The sequence below is a fragment of the Pristis pectinata genome, chromosome 5 (assembly GCF_009764475.1).
Source record: "Pristis pectinata isolate sPriPec2 chromosome 5, sPriPec2.1.pri, whole genome shotgun sequence".
In the NCBI taxonomy this organism is placed as follows: domain Eukaryota; kingdom Metazoa; phylum Chordata; class Chondrichthyes; order Rhinopristiformes; family Pristidae; genus Pristis; species Pristis pectinata.
In genome coordinates, this window is record NC_067409.1 from 9733744 (window position 1) to 9751963 (window position 18220).

The window sequence follows — 18220 nt, forward strand, 5'->3', positions numbered from 1 at the left end:
AAGAACCTGACCATAAAGCATTAGAGAAAAGTGAGTACTTTTTTACATCGTTTTAAAATATAAAAGCTTATTGAAACATTAAAGTTTGCTCTTTTGGATCTTTGTAGTGTAAACAGTCAAGCAAAAACAGTTCCGAACCTGTGGTTATTTATTGCCACTTTACGTGATCTACACAAATATTTTGTGTGTGTTTTTAAATAAGACTAAATTGCATATGATTCACAAGATATTAATAATACCCAATTTTCAAATTACAATTCATTTATATATTTTTAAAATGTTGAAACACATTTCTGGCTTTCTGCAATTTTCTTTTATTGTGTTACAGAACAGAGAGAAATTTTGACAGAAGAAATCAGCAGAGAAGTTGCCGCAACCACAGCCTTACCGCATCTTTCACTAGGAGATGTTGGAACAGAAGAATTCCTGCAAAAATTAACATCTCAAATTACACAAATGGTCTCTGCAAAGATCACCCAAGGTGAGTGTAGAGCAGTAAAGATTAACTTAAACAAAAAGCAAAGAATTATAACCACTGGAAATCTGGAATCTGTGTTAAAATTTAGTTTAGCCTAATTTACTCATTTTAAGAAAGCTGATTTAGAAAGTAACTTCCGCTAACATCTGTTAATAGCATCTACTAAGACAAGTACTCAAACTCCAAACTCCTTCATGTTTTACAGAAGCTGGCTAAAATTTGTTCTGTCACTGTAAACTTGTAGTTTAAGCTGCAACTCCTTAAACAGAGTTACATTCTTGTTACCTGTTTGGTCATAACAATTCCTTTTGATCTCTGTGTCTCTGAATCCACGCATTCTTTTTGAGTACATTACTTCTAATTATCTTCATCCACACTTCTCCCTTTCTATCTCAACAATAAAAAGAGCACATTAGAAGAATATGAAACATAAATTCACCGTGGTGGGAGATTATAGACTTGATTACATGATTATTTCTGCTGTTGCTTATTGCTTTTAACTGTGTAACCCTAGCAGAAATTTGGTGTTTTCGTTAAGGAATGTATAATGATTTTCATTTTGCACTGAAAGAAAGCAAATTTTCTGAATTTTCCTGTTTTCTTCCTGAAAAATCCAGGTGAAGTGCAACAGGTGAAGGATGCCATCAGTGTTGAAAAGAGTAGTAAAACAAAGATAAATGGAAAAGTAGTAGTAAGGTGATTCAGAACTTTATTTTTCAGCTTCATTGCGTGTTCCTGGAGGGGAAAGTGATGAAGAAGGCAAGACTCCATCTCCATCTCCACGTCACGGTAGATCCAGACCTTCTTCTATTGTCAACGAATCTTCCTCTGAGTCTGAAGATTCAGAGACCAGAGGCGAGGTAGAGTTGGTACTTTGAATTTCTCTAATATTATAAAACAAAAGAGCTGTCTAAGTATATTTGTCCTGCTGAAGCATATTTAATAGTGGCTTTAAAATTTTCCCTTTGATAAATATTAAACTAACTGACCAGTAATTTTCTACGTTATGCTCCCTTGTGATTTAAATAACAGACCTAAAGTGACTATTTTTCAACCTAATGGAACCTTGTCTAAGTCTAGGAAAATTGGGAAAATTAACTAACTCATTGGCCACTTCTTTTAAGATACCAGGCTGAAGTCCATCAGGATCCAGGAATCTGTTAGTCTGCGGCTCCAAAAGTTTACTTAATAGCTGGTGACTGTAATTTTCTTCACTTTCTTCTTCCAATTCCTGATTTACAGCTAATTTCACTCTATTAGTTGATTTTAATAAATAATAGATTAATGGCTTCACAAGGGTGGAATCTGTTTGACATTTGAGGACAGGCTGGGGTTTGGCTATGTTGTCTGACAAAGACAAATAGCTTCCATTTAGACTGTTCAGGCTGAGAAGGACATCAGAGTTGGTGGCACAGTATGTAATTGTGCTGCAATGAAAATAAAACAGACTATCTTAGTGAATAGCAATTATTAAAAAACTTAATTTCAACTTTTCCTCATGGCAGATTTTTGACATTTACATGGCTACAGCAGACTACAATCCATTGCCAACAGAGAAAGAGTCCATTCACCTTAAAGAACGGCAATATGTGGAAGTTCTTGACTCTGCACATCCACTCAAATGGCTGGTTAGGACAAAGCCTACAAAATCCACACCAGCCAGACAGGGCTGGGTTTCTCCTGCCTATCTGGACAAAAGACTAAAGGTAAATTTTATAAATCCAGTTGGCTATCGGTTAAGTATACATACCGGTGGAAACATTATTTCCTTTTGAACAGAGAATTATGAATTCTATAGATTTATGCTGATATACATTCAATACTGACTGTAGTGTTAGGGTTCAGTAAAGAATTTGCTCACCACCTGTTTACCAATCCTGCTAAAAGTTACATCTAGAAGTTTTACTTTGAGTGTAATTAGACTCAAAGCCCTGATTTTTAAAAGCATCCACTTTACAAAAAGTAGGCTGAAAAAATGAGCCCTATCATTTACCTGGTTTCACTGAATGTTCTTAATACAGTCTTTAGAAAAATCTAGCAGGATAGTCATTGGAAAAATTATGACCCTACTTTGAAAACCAGTTCTCAATGCATCACATAGAACATGGAACAGTACAGCACAATACAGGCCCTTCAGCCCACAATGTTGTGCCGACCTTTAAACTTCGCCTAAGACTATCTAACCCCTTCCTCCCACATATCCCTCTATTTTAAATTCCTCCATATGCTTATCTAGTAATCTCTTGAATTTGTCCAATGTACCTGCCTCCACCACTGCCCCAGGCAGCGCATTCCATGCCCCAACCACTCTCTGGGTAAAAAGCCTTCCTCTGATATCTCCCTTGGAACTTCCCACCCCTTACTTTAAAGCCATGCCCTCTAGTATTGAGTATTGGTGCCCTGGGAAAGAGGCGCTGGCTGTCCACTCTGTCTGTTCATCTTAATATTTTGTACACCTCTATCATGTCTCCTCTCATCCTCCTTCTCTCCAAAGAGTAAAGCCCTAGCTCCCTTAGTCTCTCCTCATAATGCTTACTCTCTAAACCAGGCAGCATCCTGGTAAATCTCCTCTGCACCCTTTCCGATGCTTACACATCCTTGCTATAGTGAGGCAACCAGAACTGGACACAGTAGTCTAAGTGTGGTCTAACCAGAGTTTTATGGAGCTGCATCATTACCTCGTGGCTCTTAAACTCGATCCCTCGACTTATGAAAGCTAACACCCTATAAGCTTTCTTAACTAACTTATCCACCTGTGAGGCAACTTTCAGGGATCTGTGGATATGGACCCCCAGATCCCTCTGCTCCTCCACACTACCAAGAATCCTGCCATTAACTTTGTACTCTGCCTTGGAGTTTGTCCTTCCAAAGTGTACCACCTCACACTTCTCCAGATTGAACTCCATCTGCCACTTCTCAGCCCAACTCTGCATCCTATCAATGTCCCCCTGCAATCTTTGACAATCCTCTACACTATCCACAACACCACCAACCTTTGTGTCGTCTGCAAACTTGCCAACCCACTCTTCCACCCCCTCATCCAAGTCATTAATAATGAAACAGAGGTTTGAAAACTTGCTTGTCACACCAAACTTGTCAATTGCCAGATGTTAGCAAATCAGAAAGATTCATTGTTTAAGAATAGCTATCTTCTGGGAGGTTTCTTGATGTCTGAGTCCTCCTCTAGGTCTTAAGCCTTACCAGCCTTAGTGTCTCTTTCCAGTTCTGCCAAGCCACCTTCTCCCAACTGCCTTTCCCTCCATCTGAATGGCAGATTACTAGACTACCTGACATTAATCAATTCTACTGGCCACCTGTTTTGAGGTTATTATGAACTCTATATCTACCTCAGGTTTGAAAACCAAGCTGGAACATCTCCTATTCATTAAATATATTCAATAGACACAAAATAATGACACTCCAATTAAAAATACACGTATGTGAACTTTACCACATACAAAAGCATCCATGAAAATCAATAAAAAAGCAGATACTAGATATCTGAAACAAAAATAGAAATTACTAAAAACACTCTCTGATAGGGTAAGGTCAGGGTAGCCTTGATGATGAGCTGTTAATGAAATTATGTGATTGATAGGTTAATGAGGGAGGTTAGAGCGAGAGAACATTTTGTAGTTATGAACTATAGCTACATAGATAAGATCTTTATTAGTCACATGTACATCAAAACACACAGTGAAATACATCTTTTGCATAGTGATTTGAGGGGGGGGGCAGCCCACAAGTGTCGCCACGCTTCTGGTGCCAACATAGCATGCCCACAACTTCCTAACCCATACGTGTTTGGAATGTGGGAGGAAACCCACACAGACACTGGGAGTACTTGCTGAATTCTCAGTCTGTCTAACAGCACAGTTCTTTCACCAATAATGTAACCTAAACTAAATGTATGTTCGATATATGTATTTTCTGCTAACTAGATTTAATTCTTCAGTTCTCAGCTGAGCTTTCTCTGGAAAGCCCTGAACCCTCCGGAGAGATTGAATCAGAAGATGAATACAGGAGAAAATTATAGTGAGTAAACTCGAATCCACTTCTACTCTACTATGCTTTATTAAAACTATTATTATTCTGTCCTAAAAATAAGAAACTTAGATACCAATGCTTGGTTATCTTTCAAATTAATTTTCAGGTTGACTGTTTGTTTCATGAGATCCTATGCACTGAGTGGATTTTTGTCTTTTAAGATTTCGTCCTCCACCTCAATTCAAAATACTTTGTTTTCTGAGTTCACTCCCCTCTTTAATACCTTTGAAATAAAACTGTTTACTTGTATTCTTGGACACTTCCTTGATCTTGCTTTCATGAATCCTGTCATGACTGCAAGATCCTTTTATCTGTCTCCTTCTTGGAGTTGAACCAGATTGTTTGCACATTTGGTATCATATCTGATTCCAAGGATGAACTGCATATGGGAGTCATGACTAAAACCACACATTCCTTCAGAATAATATTAATAATCCAACTCTGATTCATGTCATCTAATGCTGAAATCTTTATTCAGAATTTTGCTACTCTCAGTGTTGACCGTTCCACTCCATGCTATCACCTTTGCTCTATGCTTTATTAATATGAGGTCATGCAAAACTCTCCTGATAAAATCTCAACTTCCATGAAATCCATTTCACTCATCACCCTTCTCTGCTACAACTTAAAACTAACTTCTTTCATCCTGAGTTCTGACAAAGGGTCTTTGACCTGAAACATTAAGTCTGTTTCTTTTTCCACAGATGCTGCTTTATCTACTCAGAGTTTTCAGCAGTTTTTGTTTTTATTTCACACATCATTGAACTTCAATAGCTCTTTGCAGGCAAGGAACATCAAAAAGTATGATAACGATGCGATCTGCCAACTGGCATCAATTAGGCTCTTGAATGTCAGGAGGGAAGATCTGCTAAGTATGCTACAACCATGGCCTTATCATGGTGCAGGTAGTAATTCAGACCACTCCCTTATTGGTAATTGGTTTATTATTGTCATATGTACTGTGATACAGTGCAAAACTTTGTTTTGCATGTCATCCATATAGATAATTTTGAAACATATGTACATTGAGGTAGTACAAAGGGAAAGCAATAACAGAATGCAGAATATAGTGTTACAGTTACAGAGAAGGTACAGTGCAGGTAGACCATAAGTTGCAAGGGCCATGCCCGGGTAGTTTGTGAGGTCAAGAGTTTATCCTTATCGTACAAGAGGTCCATTCAAGAGTCTTATAACAGCAGGATAGAAGCTGTCTTTGAACCTGGCGGTGCATGTTTTCAAGCTTTTATATCTTCTGCCCCATGGAAGAAGAATGTCCAGGGTGGGAGGGGTCTTTGATTATGTTGGCTGCTTTCCCCAGGCAGCGGGAAGTGTAGACAGAGTTCATGGAGAGTAGGCTGGTTTTCGTGATGGACTGAGCCGTGTCCACAACTCTCCGCAATTTCTTGCGGTCTCAAGCAGAGCAGTTGCCATACCTTTATGCCTGCTAAAACACCTAATACCTCTTTTTTTTAAAACTAAAATGTTCTAGACTTTAATTATCCCCATCCTTGAATTCTCCAGCTATAATGTCCTTCTCCTTAGTGAATACAGATGAGAAGTATTCATTTGAGACCTCACCTGTCCTCTGGCTCCAAACACGGATTGCCACTTTGATCCCTCATAGGCCCTAATTCTTTGTCTAGTTACCCTCTTGCCCTTAATATGTTTATAAAATTTTTTGGGATTTTCCTGACTCTTACCTGCCAGTGATATTTCATGCCCCTCTTTGCTCTCTTCATCTCTTTTTTAAGAAGCCTTCAACACTTACTGTACTCCTGAAGCACCTCTCCTCTTTTCAGTTCCCTATGCCAGTCATATGCTTCCCTTTTTCACTTTATTCAGCCCTTGATATCCCTTTACTTCCAGGTTCCCTGAACTTGCTGTTATTTCCTTTCATCCTTACAGGAGCACACTTCACCTCTACATATAAATGCTTGTCAGTTGTGCTTCAGATCTACTTTTGCTATATCCTGTCCTATGATTGTCCATTCCCCTGCCAAATTAGTTTAAACACTCTCCAACAGCATGAACAAACTTTCCCACTCCAGCTAAGGTTCAGGTGCAACCATCCAGTTTGCAGAGATCCCACCTCTCAAGAAGCAGTTAAAGTGATCCAGAAATCTAAAGCCATCCCTCCTACATCATCCTTTTAGCTACACATACACCCTCCTTCTGTACCTGGCTGTAATCCAGAGATTACAATTTTAGAAGTCTTGCTCTTTAATCTGAGACCCAGATCTCTAAATTCCTGTTGTAAGACCTCATTCCACTTTTTACCTATGTTATTAGTACCAATGTGGACCATAACATCTGTCTATTTACCCTCCCCTTTTAGAATATCCTGCAGCTACTCAGAGACATCTTTGACCCTGGCACCAAAGAGGCAACATACCATCTGGAAATCTCATTTGCAGCCACAGAAATGTTTGTCTGCTCCCCTTACAATTGAATCCTCTATCACTATGGCTTTCCTAGTCTATTTCCTCCCCTCCAATACAGCTGAGCTATCTGTTGTATTGCAAACTTCATTGTTACTGCTTTCCTCTGTATGGCTAATCCCCCTCCTGCAACGGTATCCAATGTGGTGTATTTGTTTGAAATGGTGATGGCTGCAAGAGTCTCCTGCACTACCTGCCTGTACCTACTGCTATGCTTGGTGGTCACATATCACTTAATTACACTGGAGGTTTAATTCTGCTCTCAGTACAATGTACTACAATCTGAAGTCTGACCTTTATTTTTACTTAATTAAAGCAATAAAAGTAGAAATAACCACCTATTGTCACCAATTACCCTCTTTGCCAAAACCCCCTCATTCATCAAAGCCCACATGCTGAGTCTGTTGCACTCCAAGACCATCATTTTTATGGTGAAGGATATCCTAAATAGACAACTTGCAGCTGAAGAGTGAAGAGTGTGTTGTCTAAAGAAAATTGAACAGTACGGCACAGTACAGGCCACTTGGCCCACAATGTTGTGCCGACCTATATAAACCTACTCCACGATCAATCTAACCCTTCCCTCCTACACAGCCCATAACCCCCCCATGTGCCTCTCTAAGGGTCTTTTAAATGTTCCTGTTGTATCGGCCTCTACCACCATACCTGGCAGTGGATTCCAGGCATCCATCACTCTCTGTGTAAAAAAAATACCTACTTCTAATATCTCCCCTAAACTTTCCTCCACTTACTCTAAATGGATGTCCTCTGGTATTGGCCATTGCTGCCCTAGGAAAAAGGTGCTGAACGTAGAACATAGAACAATACAGCACAGCAACAGGCCCTTTGGCCCACAATATTGTGCCAAACTAATTAAATTAGCAATCAAATGCCCAACTAAGCTAATTCCTTCTGCCTACATAATGTCCATAGCCCTCCATTTCCTGTACATTCATGTGCCTACCTGGGAGCCTTTTGAATACCTCTATCATATTGCCTCCACCACCACCCCTGGCAATGCATTCCAGGCACCCTCCACTCTCTGTAAAAAAAAAACTTGCTCTGCACATCTGCTTTGAACTTAGCCCCCTCACCTTAAATGCATGCCCCCTGGTATTAGACATTTCAGCCCTGGGAAAAAGATACCAACTGTCTATGCCTCTCATAATCTTATAAACCTCTATCAAATCCCCCCTCAGCCTCCACCGCTCCAGAGAAAACAACCCAAGTTTGTCCAACCTTTCCTTATAGCACATGCCCTCTAATCCAGGCAGCATCCTGGTAAACCTCTTCTGCATCCTCTTCAAAGTGTTCATATCCTTCCTGTAATGGTGCAACTAGAATTGAATGCAGTACTCCAGATGCAGCCTAACTAGAGTTTTATAAAGCTGCAACATAACTTCCCTACACTTGAACTACACTTGAGTGAGGATAGGCAGCGATACCTCCGACACGATTATTCTCAACACTGGTGCCCCACAAGGCTGCGTGCTTAGCCCTCTACTCTGCTCCTGATACACTCATGACTGTGTGGCCAGATTCTGCTCTAACTCCATCTACAAGTTTGCAGATGATACCACCATTGTAGGCCGTATCTCAAACAGTGATGAGGTGGAGTACAGGAAGGAGATAGAGAGTTTAGTGGAATGGTGTCATGACAACAACCTTCTGTACGATCGGTATGCAAGACAAGCTTTTCACTGTACCTCAGTACAAGTGACAATAAACCAATACCAGTACTAATACCAACTCAGTTCCTCAACTAATAAAGGCAAGCATGTCATACAGCTTCTCTACTACCCTGTTAACCTATGTGGCCACTTTCAGAGAGTTATGGACTTGGACCCCAAGATCCCTCTGCACATCAAGACTCTTAATGGTCTTGGCATTATCATTGTACTGTCCCTTTACATTTTATCTCCCAAAGTACATTTCACATTTGGCTGGGTTAAACTCCAAACTCCAAAGTAAACTATAAAGGTGTCTGCAAATAGGATTTGAAGGCTTTAGGAATCAGCCTAAACCTTTAGAGTACCTTAACAAAAGGCAAGCCAAAGTGGCGTTCTTTTCTTATCATGTTTAACATTGTGACAAGTAATGGTTCCTTAAATTGCAACAGAAACTTGACTCAAGGAGCTGCCAATGATGACAGGAGCCCTAAAACAATGTACATCTGCAACTGTTACTTAACATTGGTCTCTGAAACCACAAAAAACGATGCATGAGCGGACAGCAGTATTTCTACAGTATCTACCATAATTTGGTAACAAATAAATGGTATCAGTACTGAATACATGTAGATAACACTTTGGTTTATTATGACATACTTATGTTACAAAACATTAATGGAATAGAAAAGGAAATCTGAAATATTATTCAGATTTTTAAGTGTTCATCTAACTGTCTGTTGTGATTGATGTGATTACAGCCTCCTTGTGCAAGATCTGATCGAAACTGAAAAAGAATTCACAAGAGATTTGCAGTTCTTTGTTGACCATTACATCAAACATACCGAAACATCGCCCAATGTACCGCCTTCAGTAGCGGATGGCAAACAAGCAATTTTCCGAAACATTAATGAAATTACTGATTTCCACATCAGGTTTGTAATATGAGATTGTAGTATAACTGAATGCAGATTCCTGCATGCTTACATTATGAAATTACTTTGAAAATGACGCAGTATGTGAAATTTCACAGAGACAAATGTCTGAAAATTGTTTTGAAAATTTTAACTGTTGTCCCCACTAACAATTAAAACATGATTAAAGTGGCATATCTGTTTCTAACAGCTTCAGGTTTTGGTAGTGGGAGTAGATTGTTTTTATAATAAAATATTTCAATTTTTCTTCCCTTATTAACTAACTACCATATGTGATTATTAATTTAGAGTATTGTAATCTAAGTACGATTTAATACAACGTATTCAGTAGTATTTTTCTTCTCTTTCTTGATGCATGTACTCTGTATTTTTTTTCATGGATTCAATAAAAATATTGTAAAGAATATCTGTTTCTAACATGAACTAAGAAGGCAAATGTGACTGGACAGCCTAGTCTGCTCTTTTACATGCCACTTGCCATGTGGTCTGATCAGAACAAGTTAGGTACCTGGCTTGTGGTGCTGTTCTGAGGGAAGACTTCTTGCAGGATGGCTGCAACAATTGTTGGGTTCTGGAACTGTATATCCACTGACCAATGGACTAGCTAGTCTAATAAAGGCTGTCAAATTCTGAAAATATTGTAGATTTTAGAATCACAGTAACCTGTCACAGTAATCCCTATTTCCTTAGCTTTCCTCACAGCATTCACGTAGGTGTGATGTTTCTTCATCCTTCCTTTCAGTCAAATATAAGATAAGAAGTCTTTATTAGTCACGTGTACATCGAAACACACAGTGAAATGCATCTTTGCATAGTAAGTTCTGGGGGCAGCCCGCAAGTGTCGCCATGCTGGGGGCAGCCCGCAAGTGTCACTATGCTTCCGGCGCCAACATAGCATGCCCACAACTTCCTAACCCGTACGTCTTTGGAATATGGGAGGAAACCGGAGCACCCGGATGAAACCCACGCAGTCATTGGGAAAACATACAAACTCCATATAGACAGCAGCCGGAATTGAACCCGGGTCGCAGCTGCTGTAATAGCGTGACGCTAACCACAAATATACAGTAGTTCTGGAGCAAATGCTCCAAATCTAACCTCTGCAAGGTGAAAGTACAGCTTCATTCACTTGGCATATACATGTGCATTCCACATTCTCCCTAACACTATTGCCTAGGAACTGGATTGAACCTATTTGTGATGAGTTAAAACATTGTTGTACATGGTATTAATCCCAGACTGAGCTCCTGAAAAAAAATTGAAATTAGGTAAAGTCCTGTGTGAAATCAGGTGGCTTGCATCTAGAAATGAGCAAGGATTTGTACGATTCCCAGATAGCCTAAAATGTATCATTGGAAAAATACTGGAATTCATTATTAAGGAGGTAATAGAACATTTAGAAAAGTATAAGACAAGCAGGGTCAGCATGGCTTTACGAAAGAGAAATTGTGTTCGGCAAGTTAGTGAGAAACCTTTGATGCATTAACAGGTGGATAAGAGGAAACAGTAGATGCAGTGTATTTGGATTTCCAGAGGCACCCAATTAGGCGCCACGTGAAAGGTTACTGCACGAGAGCCCTCTCATTTGGGGGTAATACAGTGATATAGATAAGGGAGTGGCTAACACAAACCAGTGTCAGGTTAAATGGGCCATTTTCACATCAGTAATCAGTAAAAAATGGGATGCCAGATCGATTGGTGCTGTAGCCCAGATATAGAGGTGCTGCTTCACAGCTCCAGTAACCTGGTTTAGTCTAGGACCCCAGAGCTGTCTATGTGGAAGTTGCACATTCTCCCTGTGACTACGTGGATTTCCTATGGATGCTCCGGTACACCTCCCATGTCCCAAAGACATAGTGGTTGGTAGGTTGACTTGCTACTATAAATTTTCCTGAGTGTGTAGGTGAGAAGTTGAGAGAAATGTATGGAGAGTAAAATGGGATTCTGTAAGGTTAGTATGAATGGGTAGTTTATGTTTAGCACAGTGGGCCAAAGGGCCTGTTTCTGTGCTATATGAATCTTTGTCTATGCCTGTCTGTTTATAATCCATATTATGACTTGGATGAAGGGACTATGTGTACTATAGTCTAATTTGCGGATGATATAATAAAAACAGAAAATGCAGGAAATACTCAGTAGGTCAGGTCACATCTGTGGTCCAGAATTTTGGAGTTCTGACAAAGGGTCTTCACCCTGAAACGTTAGCTCTGTTTCTCTTTCCACAGGTTAAGCCTGACCTGCTGAGCATTTCAATGATTTTCTGTTTTTATTTTAGATTTCCAGCATCTACAGTTTTTTTTTTATTTTAATTTGCAGATGATACAAAGCTGGTGGGTTAGTAAGTTGTGAGGAGGATACAGAGCTTGCAAAGTAATACAGATAGGTAAGTGATAGGCAAGATGCTGGCAGATAAAGTATAATATGGGAAAAATATGAAGTTGTCCATAATGGAGAAAAAAAGAATGAAAAAGCAAATTATTACTTAAATGGAAAAATGTTGCAGTACAAAGGGATCTAGGGATCCTAATGTGTGAAATGTAAAAGGTTAGCATGCAAGTAGAGCATGTAATTAGGAACGCTAATGCAATGTCAGCCTTTATTGCAAAAGGAATGGGGTGTAAAAGCAAGTAAAAGGCAAAAGTGAACTGCACCTGGCGAACTATATACTGTTTTGGTCTCCATATTTAAAGAAGTGTATACTCGTATTGGAGGCAGTACAGAGAAGGTTCTCTGGGCTGATTCCTGGGGTGGAGAGGTTGACATGCAGTAAGGTCGAGGAGGTTGGGCGAATATTCATTAGAGTTTAAAGGGATGAGAGGTGATATACTGTGGGGGATTGGCAGGATGAATGCTAAGAGCATGTTTTCCCAGTGGCAACCTGGAACTGGGGCATTGTTTCTGATTTAGGACCCCCCATTTCAGAGGAGATGAGGAAAAAATTCTTCTCTTGGACTTGTGAATCTTTGGACTATTTTACCCCAGAGAGCTCTGGAGATAGTCATTAAATATATTCAAAGCAGAGGTTGATACACACTTAAACAACAGAGGAATCAAGGAGTATGGGCAAAGATCAGGAGTGCTGTTGAGGCCAAGGTTAGATCAACCATGATCTTGCCAAATGGTGGAACAGGCTGGAGCAGCTGAGTGGCCGACTCCTTTTCCTTAAATTCCTGACAAGACGTCTCTCATTTCACTATAGCTACATACACTTTGCTGGACAATAATTCAACATTTGGTCATGTGTTTCAGCATCTTCCTGAAGAACCTTATGAAATGCCAGACAGATGATGACATTGCGTTATGTTTCATCACTAACAGTGATGGATTTGATAAATACTTGCAATATCTGGTTGGAAGTGTGCAGGCTGAATCTCTCATCACTAATCCCGCAGTCCAGGACTTTTATAATGTAAGTAGTATATTAAAGAACAGTAGTTCAAACTTGTGAGATGTTAACCTTGCTAAAGCGTTTAGGCCTATGTTAAACAAGTTGTTTCATGAAACTATCATATAAGAACAGAAATTTTAATTTTTAATTCTTAATCCATATTTATTCATCCATAAAATCCTTCCAGTTGAATAATGGCATTGTTTCTGCTTCCTAAATAGATTTCCAGATAACAACATAAGAAATAGGAGTATGGATAGGCCATTTAGCCTCTTGAGTCTGCTGCACCTTTCAACATGACTGAGAGGTAGTTAGAGAATAGTTTCCGAATCTTTGATAAAAAGCCCACAATTTTGGAATCAGTGGTGCTGTTTTTTTTTCCCATGTGTTAATGAGAAATCAATAAAGTCTTTACTGAAGTTTTAAGTTATGTTATGAGGGACTGACATGGGGCATCAGAGGTCAAACCATGATTGAGCCTGAATGAGCATCGATTCATTCACACTCAAGAAGCTTAACTCAAACCAGACAAATGCAGCCTACTTAGGTGGCATATATAGCATTCAGTCCCTCTACCTTCATTGAACCGCAGATGCAATGCTTACCATCTACAAAATGAATTAGAACCAGTAGCTTATAACCCTTCCCATCAAGGAGAGCAAGGGCAGCAGGTGCCTGGGAACATCACCCGCAGGTTTACATCTAAGTCTCATGTCATCCAGACTTGTATTACCATTTTCTCATCATCGTGGGTCAATATTTTGGAAACTCCTACACAGTAGCACCAGGAGAGTACATTCACCAAAAAGACTGAAACAGATTAAGAAGGCAACTCATCAACACATTCTCAAGGGGAGTTAAAGGAAGAGGAAAAACTACTGGTCTTGGCAGTGAAGCCCTCATCTCTTAAATAATTGAAAATGTAGGTTTCCTTGAGTGCATTAGGTATTCAATTCTGTAGAGTTTATATATATATATCTGATCACTGCCAGTCAAATATAATTGTATTGTTATTTATTTTGTGCAAAAAAGGAACTCTGCTTTCTGTTTGAATGCTAATATTGTTGTTTGCAGAAATATACAGATGAAGTTGCTTCAACCCAGGACCAATCAGAATCCCCAATTTTACCTATACATACTTACTTAGAGAAACCTGCTAATAGACTCTTGAAGTATCAAGCTGTTCTGAAGGTGAGTCATGGTCTTCAGTGGTTTGTCTGGAATTCTAATTAATATCAAAAGTTATCAGAAGTCTTGCCACTCATAACACTCAAGCATCCAAGTGATTGCTTATAATTATCATCGAGACTTTTGGATTCATTGGATTTTGTTTGCATGAGAGATCTTGAAATCAGAAAACTACTGAGCAAGGACTTGCTGGACTTTGAGGTATGTTTACCTTTTGAGGATCCAGTGCTGTCAGGTCCTGTCCTGATTGTAAACAGTGGTATGTGTGTGACAGCTGGGAGTGAGAAGGAGGAGGCAAAACAAATTTCACACATGAAAAAGCTATGAATAACTCTGACAGCCAGCTAAGTCATGTCCAATGTCTAACTAGTTGACAAAGCTAATAAGAGCTTTGAATGTTTTGGTATTGGGATTGGTTTATGATTGTCACTTGTACTGAGGTATAGTGAAATACTTATCTTGCATACCGTTTGTACAGAGCAATTCATTACACAGTGCATTGAGGTAGTACAGGATAAAAACAATAACAGTACAGAGTAAAGTGTCACAGCTACAGAGGAAGTGCAGTGCAAGTAGACAATAAGGGGCAAGATCATAACAAGGTAGATTGTGAGGTCAAGAGTCCATCTCATCGTATAAGGAAACCGTTGATAGCCTTATAATAATGGGATAGAAGCTGTCCTTGAGCCTGGTGGTATATGCCCTCAGGCTCCTGTATCTTCTGCCTGATGGGAGAGGGGAGAAGAGAGAATGACCTGGGTGGGTGGGGTCTTTGATTATGCTGGCTGCTTCACCATGGGAGCAAGAGGTATGGATAGAGTCCATGGAGGGGAGGCTGGTTTCCGTGATGTGCTGGGCTGTGTCCACAACCCTCTGCAGTTTTTTTGCAGTTCCGGGCAGAGCAGTTGCCATACCAAGCCATGATCCATCCAGATAGGATGCTTTTGATGGTGCATCGATAAAAGTTGGTGACTGTCAAAGGGATCATTCCAAATTTCTTCTGCCTCCTGAGGAAGTAGAGACGTTGGTACACTTTCTTGGCCATGGTTGGACCAGGACAGGCCATTGGTGATGTTCACTCCTAGGAACTTGAAGTTCTCAACCCTCTCAACCTCAGCACCATTGATGCAGACAGGTGCATGTACACTGCCCCCGATTGGTATTGGTTTATTATTGTCACTTGTACTGAGGTACAGTGAAAAACTTGTCTTGCATACCGATCATATAGGTCAATTCATTACACAGTGCAGTTACATTGAGTTAGTACAGAGTGCATTGAGGTAGTACAGGTAAAAACAATAACAGTACAGAGTAAAGTGTCACAGCTACAGAGAAAGTGCAGTGCCATAAGGTGCAAGGTTACAACAAGGTAGATTGTGAGGTCAGAGTCCATCTTATCTTATAAGGGAACCGTTCAGTAGTCTTATCACAGTGGGATAGAAGCTGTCCTTAAACCTGGTGGTACGTGCCCTCAGGCTTCTGTATCTTCTACCTGTGGGTGGGGTCTTTGATTATGCTGGCTGCTTCTCCAGGCAGCAAAAGGTAGTTCTTTTGTTTAGCTGACATTGAGTGAAAGGTTGTTGTCATGACACCATGTCACTAAGCTCTCTATCTCTTTCCTGCACGCTGACTCATTGTTATTTGAGATACGGCCCACTATGGTGATATCATCTGCAAACTCATAGATGGAGTTAGACCAGAATCTGGCTACACAGTCATGAGTATATAGGGAGTAGAGTAGAGGGCTGAGGACACAGCGTGGTGGGGCACCAGTGTTGAGAATAATCATGCTGGAGATGTTGCTGCCTATCCTCACTGATCACAGTCCGTTGGTTAGAAAGTCAAGGATCCAGTTACAGAGGGAGGTGTTGAGTCCCAGGTCTCGGAGTTTGGTGATGAGTTTGCTTGGAATCATAGTATTGATGACAGAGCTGTAGTCAATAAACAATTGTCTAATGTAGGTTCTTTACTGTCCATATGCTCAGAGATGAGTGTGGGGCCAGGGAGATGGCGTCCACTGTAGACCTGTTTTGGCAGTAGGCGAATTGCAGTGGGTTGAAGTTTTCCGGGAGGCTGGAGTTAATGCGTGCCATGACCAGCCTCTTGAGCACTTCATGATGGTGGATGTCAGAGCCACCGGTCAGTAGTCATTAAGGCATGTTACCTTGTTTTTCTTAGGTACTGGTATGATAGTGGTCTTCTTAAAACAGGTGGGAACCTGAGATTGAAGCAGGGAGAGGTTAAATATGTCTGCAAGTACCCCCGCCAGCTGATTAGCACAATATCTGAGGACACAGCCAGGGACACCATGCGGGCCCGATGGTTTCCTCAGGTTCACTCTCCGGAAGACTGATCTTACGTCCTCAACAGTGACCACTGGTTCAGTTGCATTGGAGGCTGTCAGGGTGGGTGGTGACAAACCAATCACCTTAGGTTTAAAGTGTGCATAGAATGCATTAAGCTCATCAGGAAGGGATGCTCTGTTGTTGACTGTGCTGCCTGACTTCATATTGTAGCCTGTTATAGCATGTAAGCCCTGCCACAACTGACGGCTGGTCAGGGACTGTTCTTTGAACTGGTATTGTCTCTTGGCATCTCTGATAGCTTTACGGAGTTCCGTATCTCGATTTCTTGTACAGGTCAGGGTCACCTGATTGGTATGCAGCAGTCCTCAACTTCAATAGGGGGTGGATCTCCTGGTTCATTCATTGTTTCTGGTTTGGGAACACCCATATTGTCCTCTTTAGTATGCAATCCTCAACACACTTGCTGATCAAGTCTGTGATGGTGGTGACACACTCATCAAGGCTGGCAGCTGAGTCTTTGAACACGAACCAGTCCACTGACTCAAAGTAGTCACGTAGAAATTCATCTATTTCCTCAGACCAGCCTGCATGACTTTCTGTACTGGATCCTCCTGCTTCAGTTTCTGTTTGCATGCAGGGAGAAGGAGCACAGCCTGGTGGTCTGATTTCCCAAAGTGAGGGCGAGGGGTGGCTTGGAAGACATCTTTGATAGTTGCATAGCAATGGTCAAGGGTGTTAGGGCCCCTGGTAGGACAGGAGACATGCTGGCAGTACTTTGGTAACACACGAGGTTGGCCTGGTTGAAGTCACCTGCAATAATGAAGAGAGCCTCAAGGTATCCTGTTTCAACGCTGTTGACCACAGAGTATAGTTCCTTGAGTGCAGGCTTCACGTCCATCTGGGGTGGGATGTAGACTGCCATCAGGATAGCTGAAGTGAACTCCTGTGGCAGGTGGTATGGTCGACACTCCACCATTAGATATTCCAGGCTGGGCGGGCAGGAGCTTGACAGGACCGTCACGTCCGAGCCCCATGAGTTATTGATTAAGAAGCAAACCCCTCCGCCTCTAATTTTGCCTGAGGATGCTGTACCATCCATTCAGTGGATTGAGAAGCCCTCAGGTTGTATGGCACAGTCAGCTGAAACAGGTGTAAGCCATGTTTTGATGAGACATAGCACACTTCCTCATATGAAAAGCTATTAAAAATGTTTCTTGCAATTAACTTGCTCTCCCTGCACTAAACCTAACCTAGTCTGGTGGCAGCCGGCAGGTTTCCCATTCTATGTAACGAAAATTAATTGCAAGAAAATCAGGTTGCAACAAAGTCAGGGTACCATTAGGAAACAGCAAGTAAAGAGTGGCCTGCAAGTCCAGGACTTCCAGATTGGCACTGAAATTCCGAACTTGATGGCACGTAAACTGAGAACTCTTGATGCTGATAATTGGTCTTGATAGTTGGCCACAGGAAAGTATCCAATTAGCAAAAATCAGTGCTTTCATTTTTCTCTTCAGATTACAAACAGGCAACTTGAGTTACATTAAGGAGGAGAAATGCAGGTTGGATGATCGCTTTATAGAAAACACCATTCAGAGTCCAGCCATGACTGGAAATTCTCACCACATGGCACTTCAATTTTTCATCCCACACCCACTCTGACTTCTCTCTTCCTGCTCTCCAACATTGTTCCAGTTCAATGTAAACTCAGGGAAGAACACCTCTCAGTTTTTTAACTAGGCATACTGCAGCCTTCCAGACAATGAGTTCAGCAAT

At 40.8% G+C, this 18220-nt stretch overlaps 1 protein-coding gene across 1 annotated transcript in view; it reads left to right on the top strand.

The window, feature by feature from the left end:
* The window catches only part of LOC127570499 (obscurin-like), a 465385-nt gene that overhangs the window by 340553 nt on the left and 106612 nt on the right, over window positions 1-18220 (top strand). Inside the window, exons 73-79 of the mRNA XM_052016136.1 lie at window positions 336-481; window positions 1199-1338; window positions 1984-2184; window positions 4434-4513; window positions 9392-9565; window positions 12815-12974; window positions 14028-14144. Coding sequence (XP_051872096.1) covers window positions 336-481; window positions 1199-1338; window positions 1984-2184; window positions 4434-4513; window positions 9392-9565; window positions 12815-12974; window positions 14028-14144 — 1018 coding nt within the window. The remainder of the gene's footprint in view (window positions 1-335; window positions 482-1198; window positions 1339-1983; window positions 2185-4433; window positions 4514-9391; window positions 9566-12814; window positions 12975-14027; window positions 14145-18220) is intronic.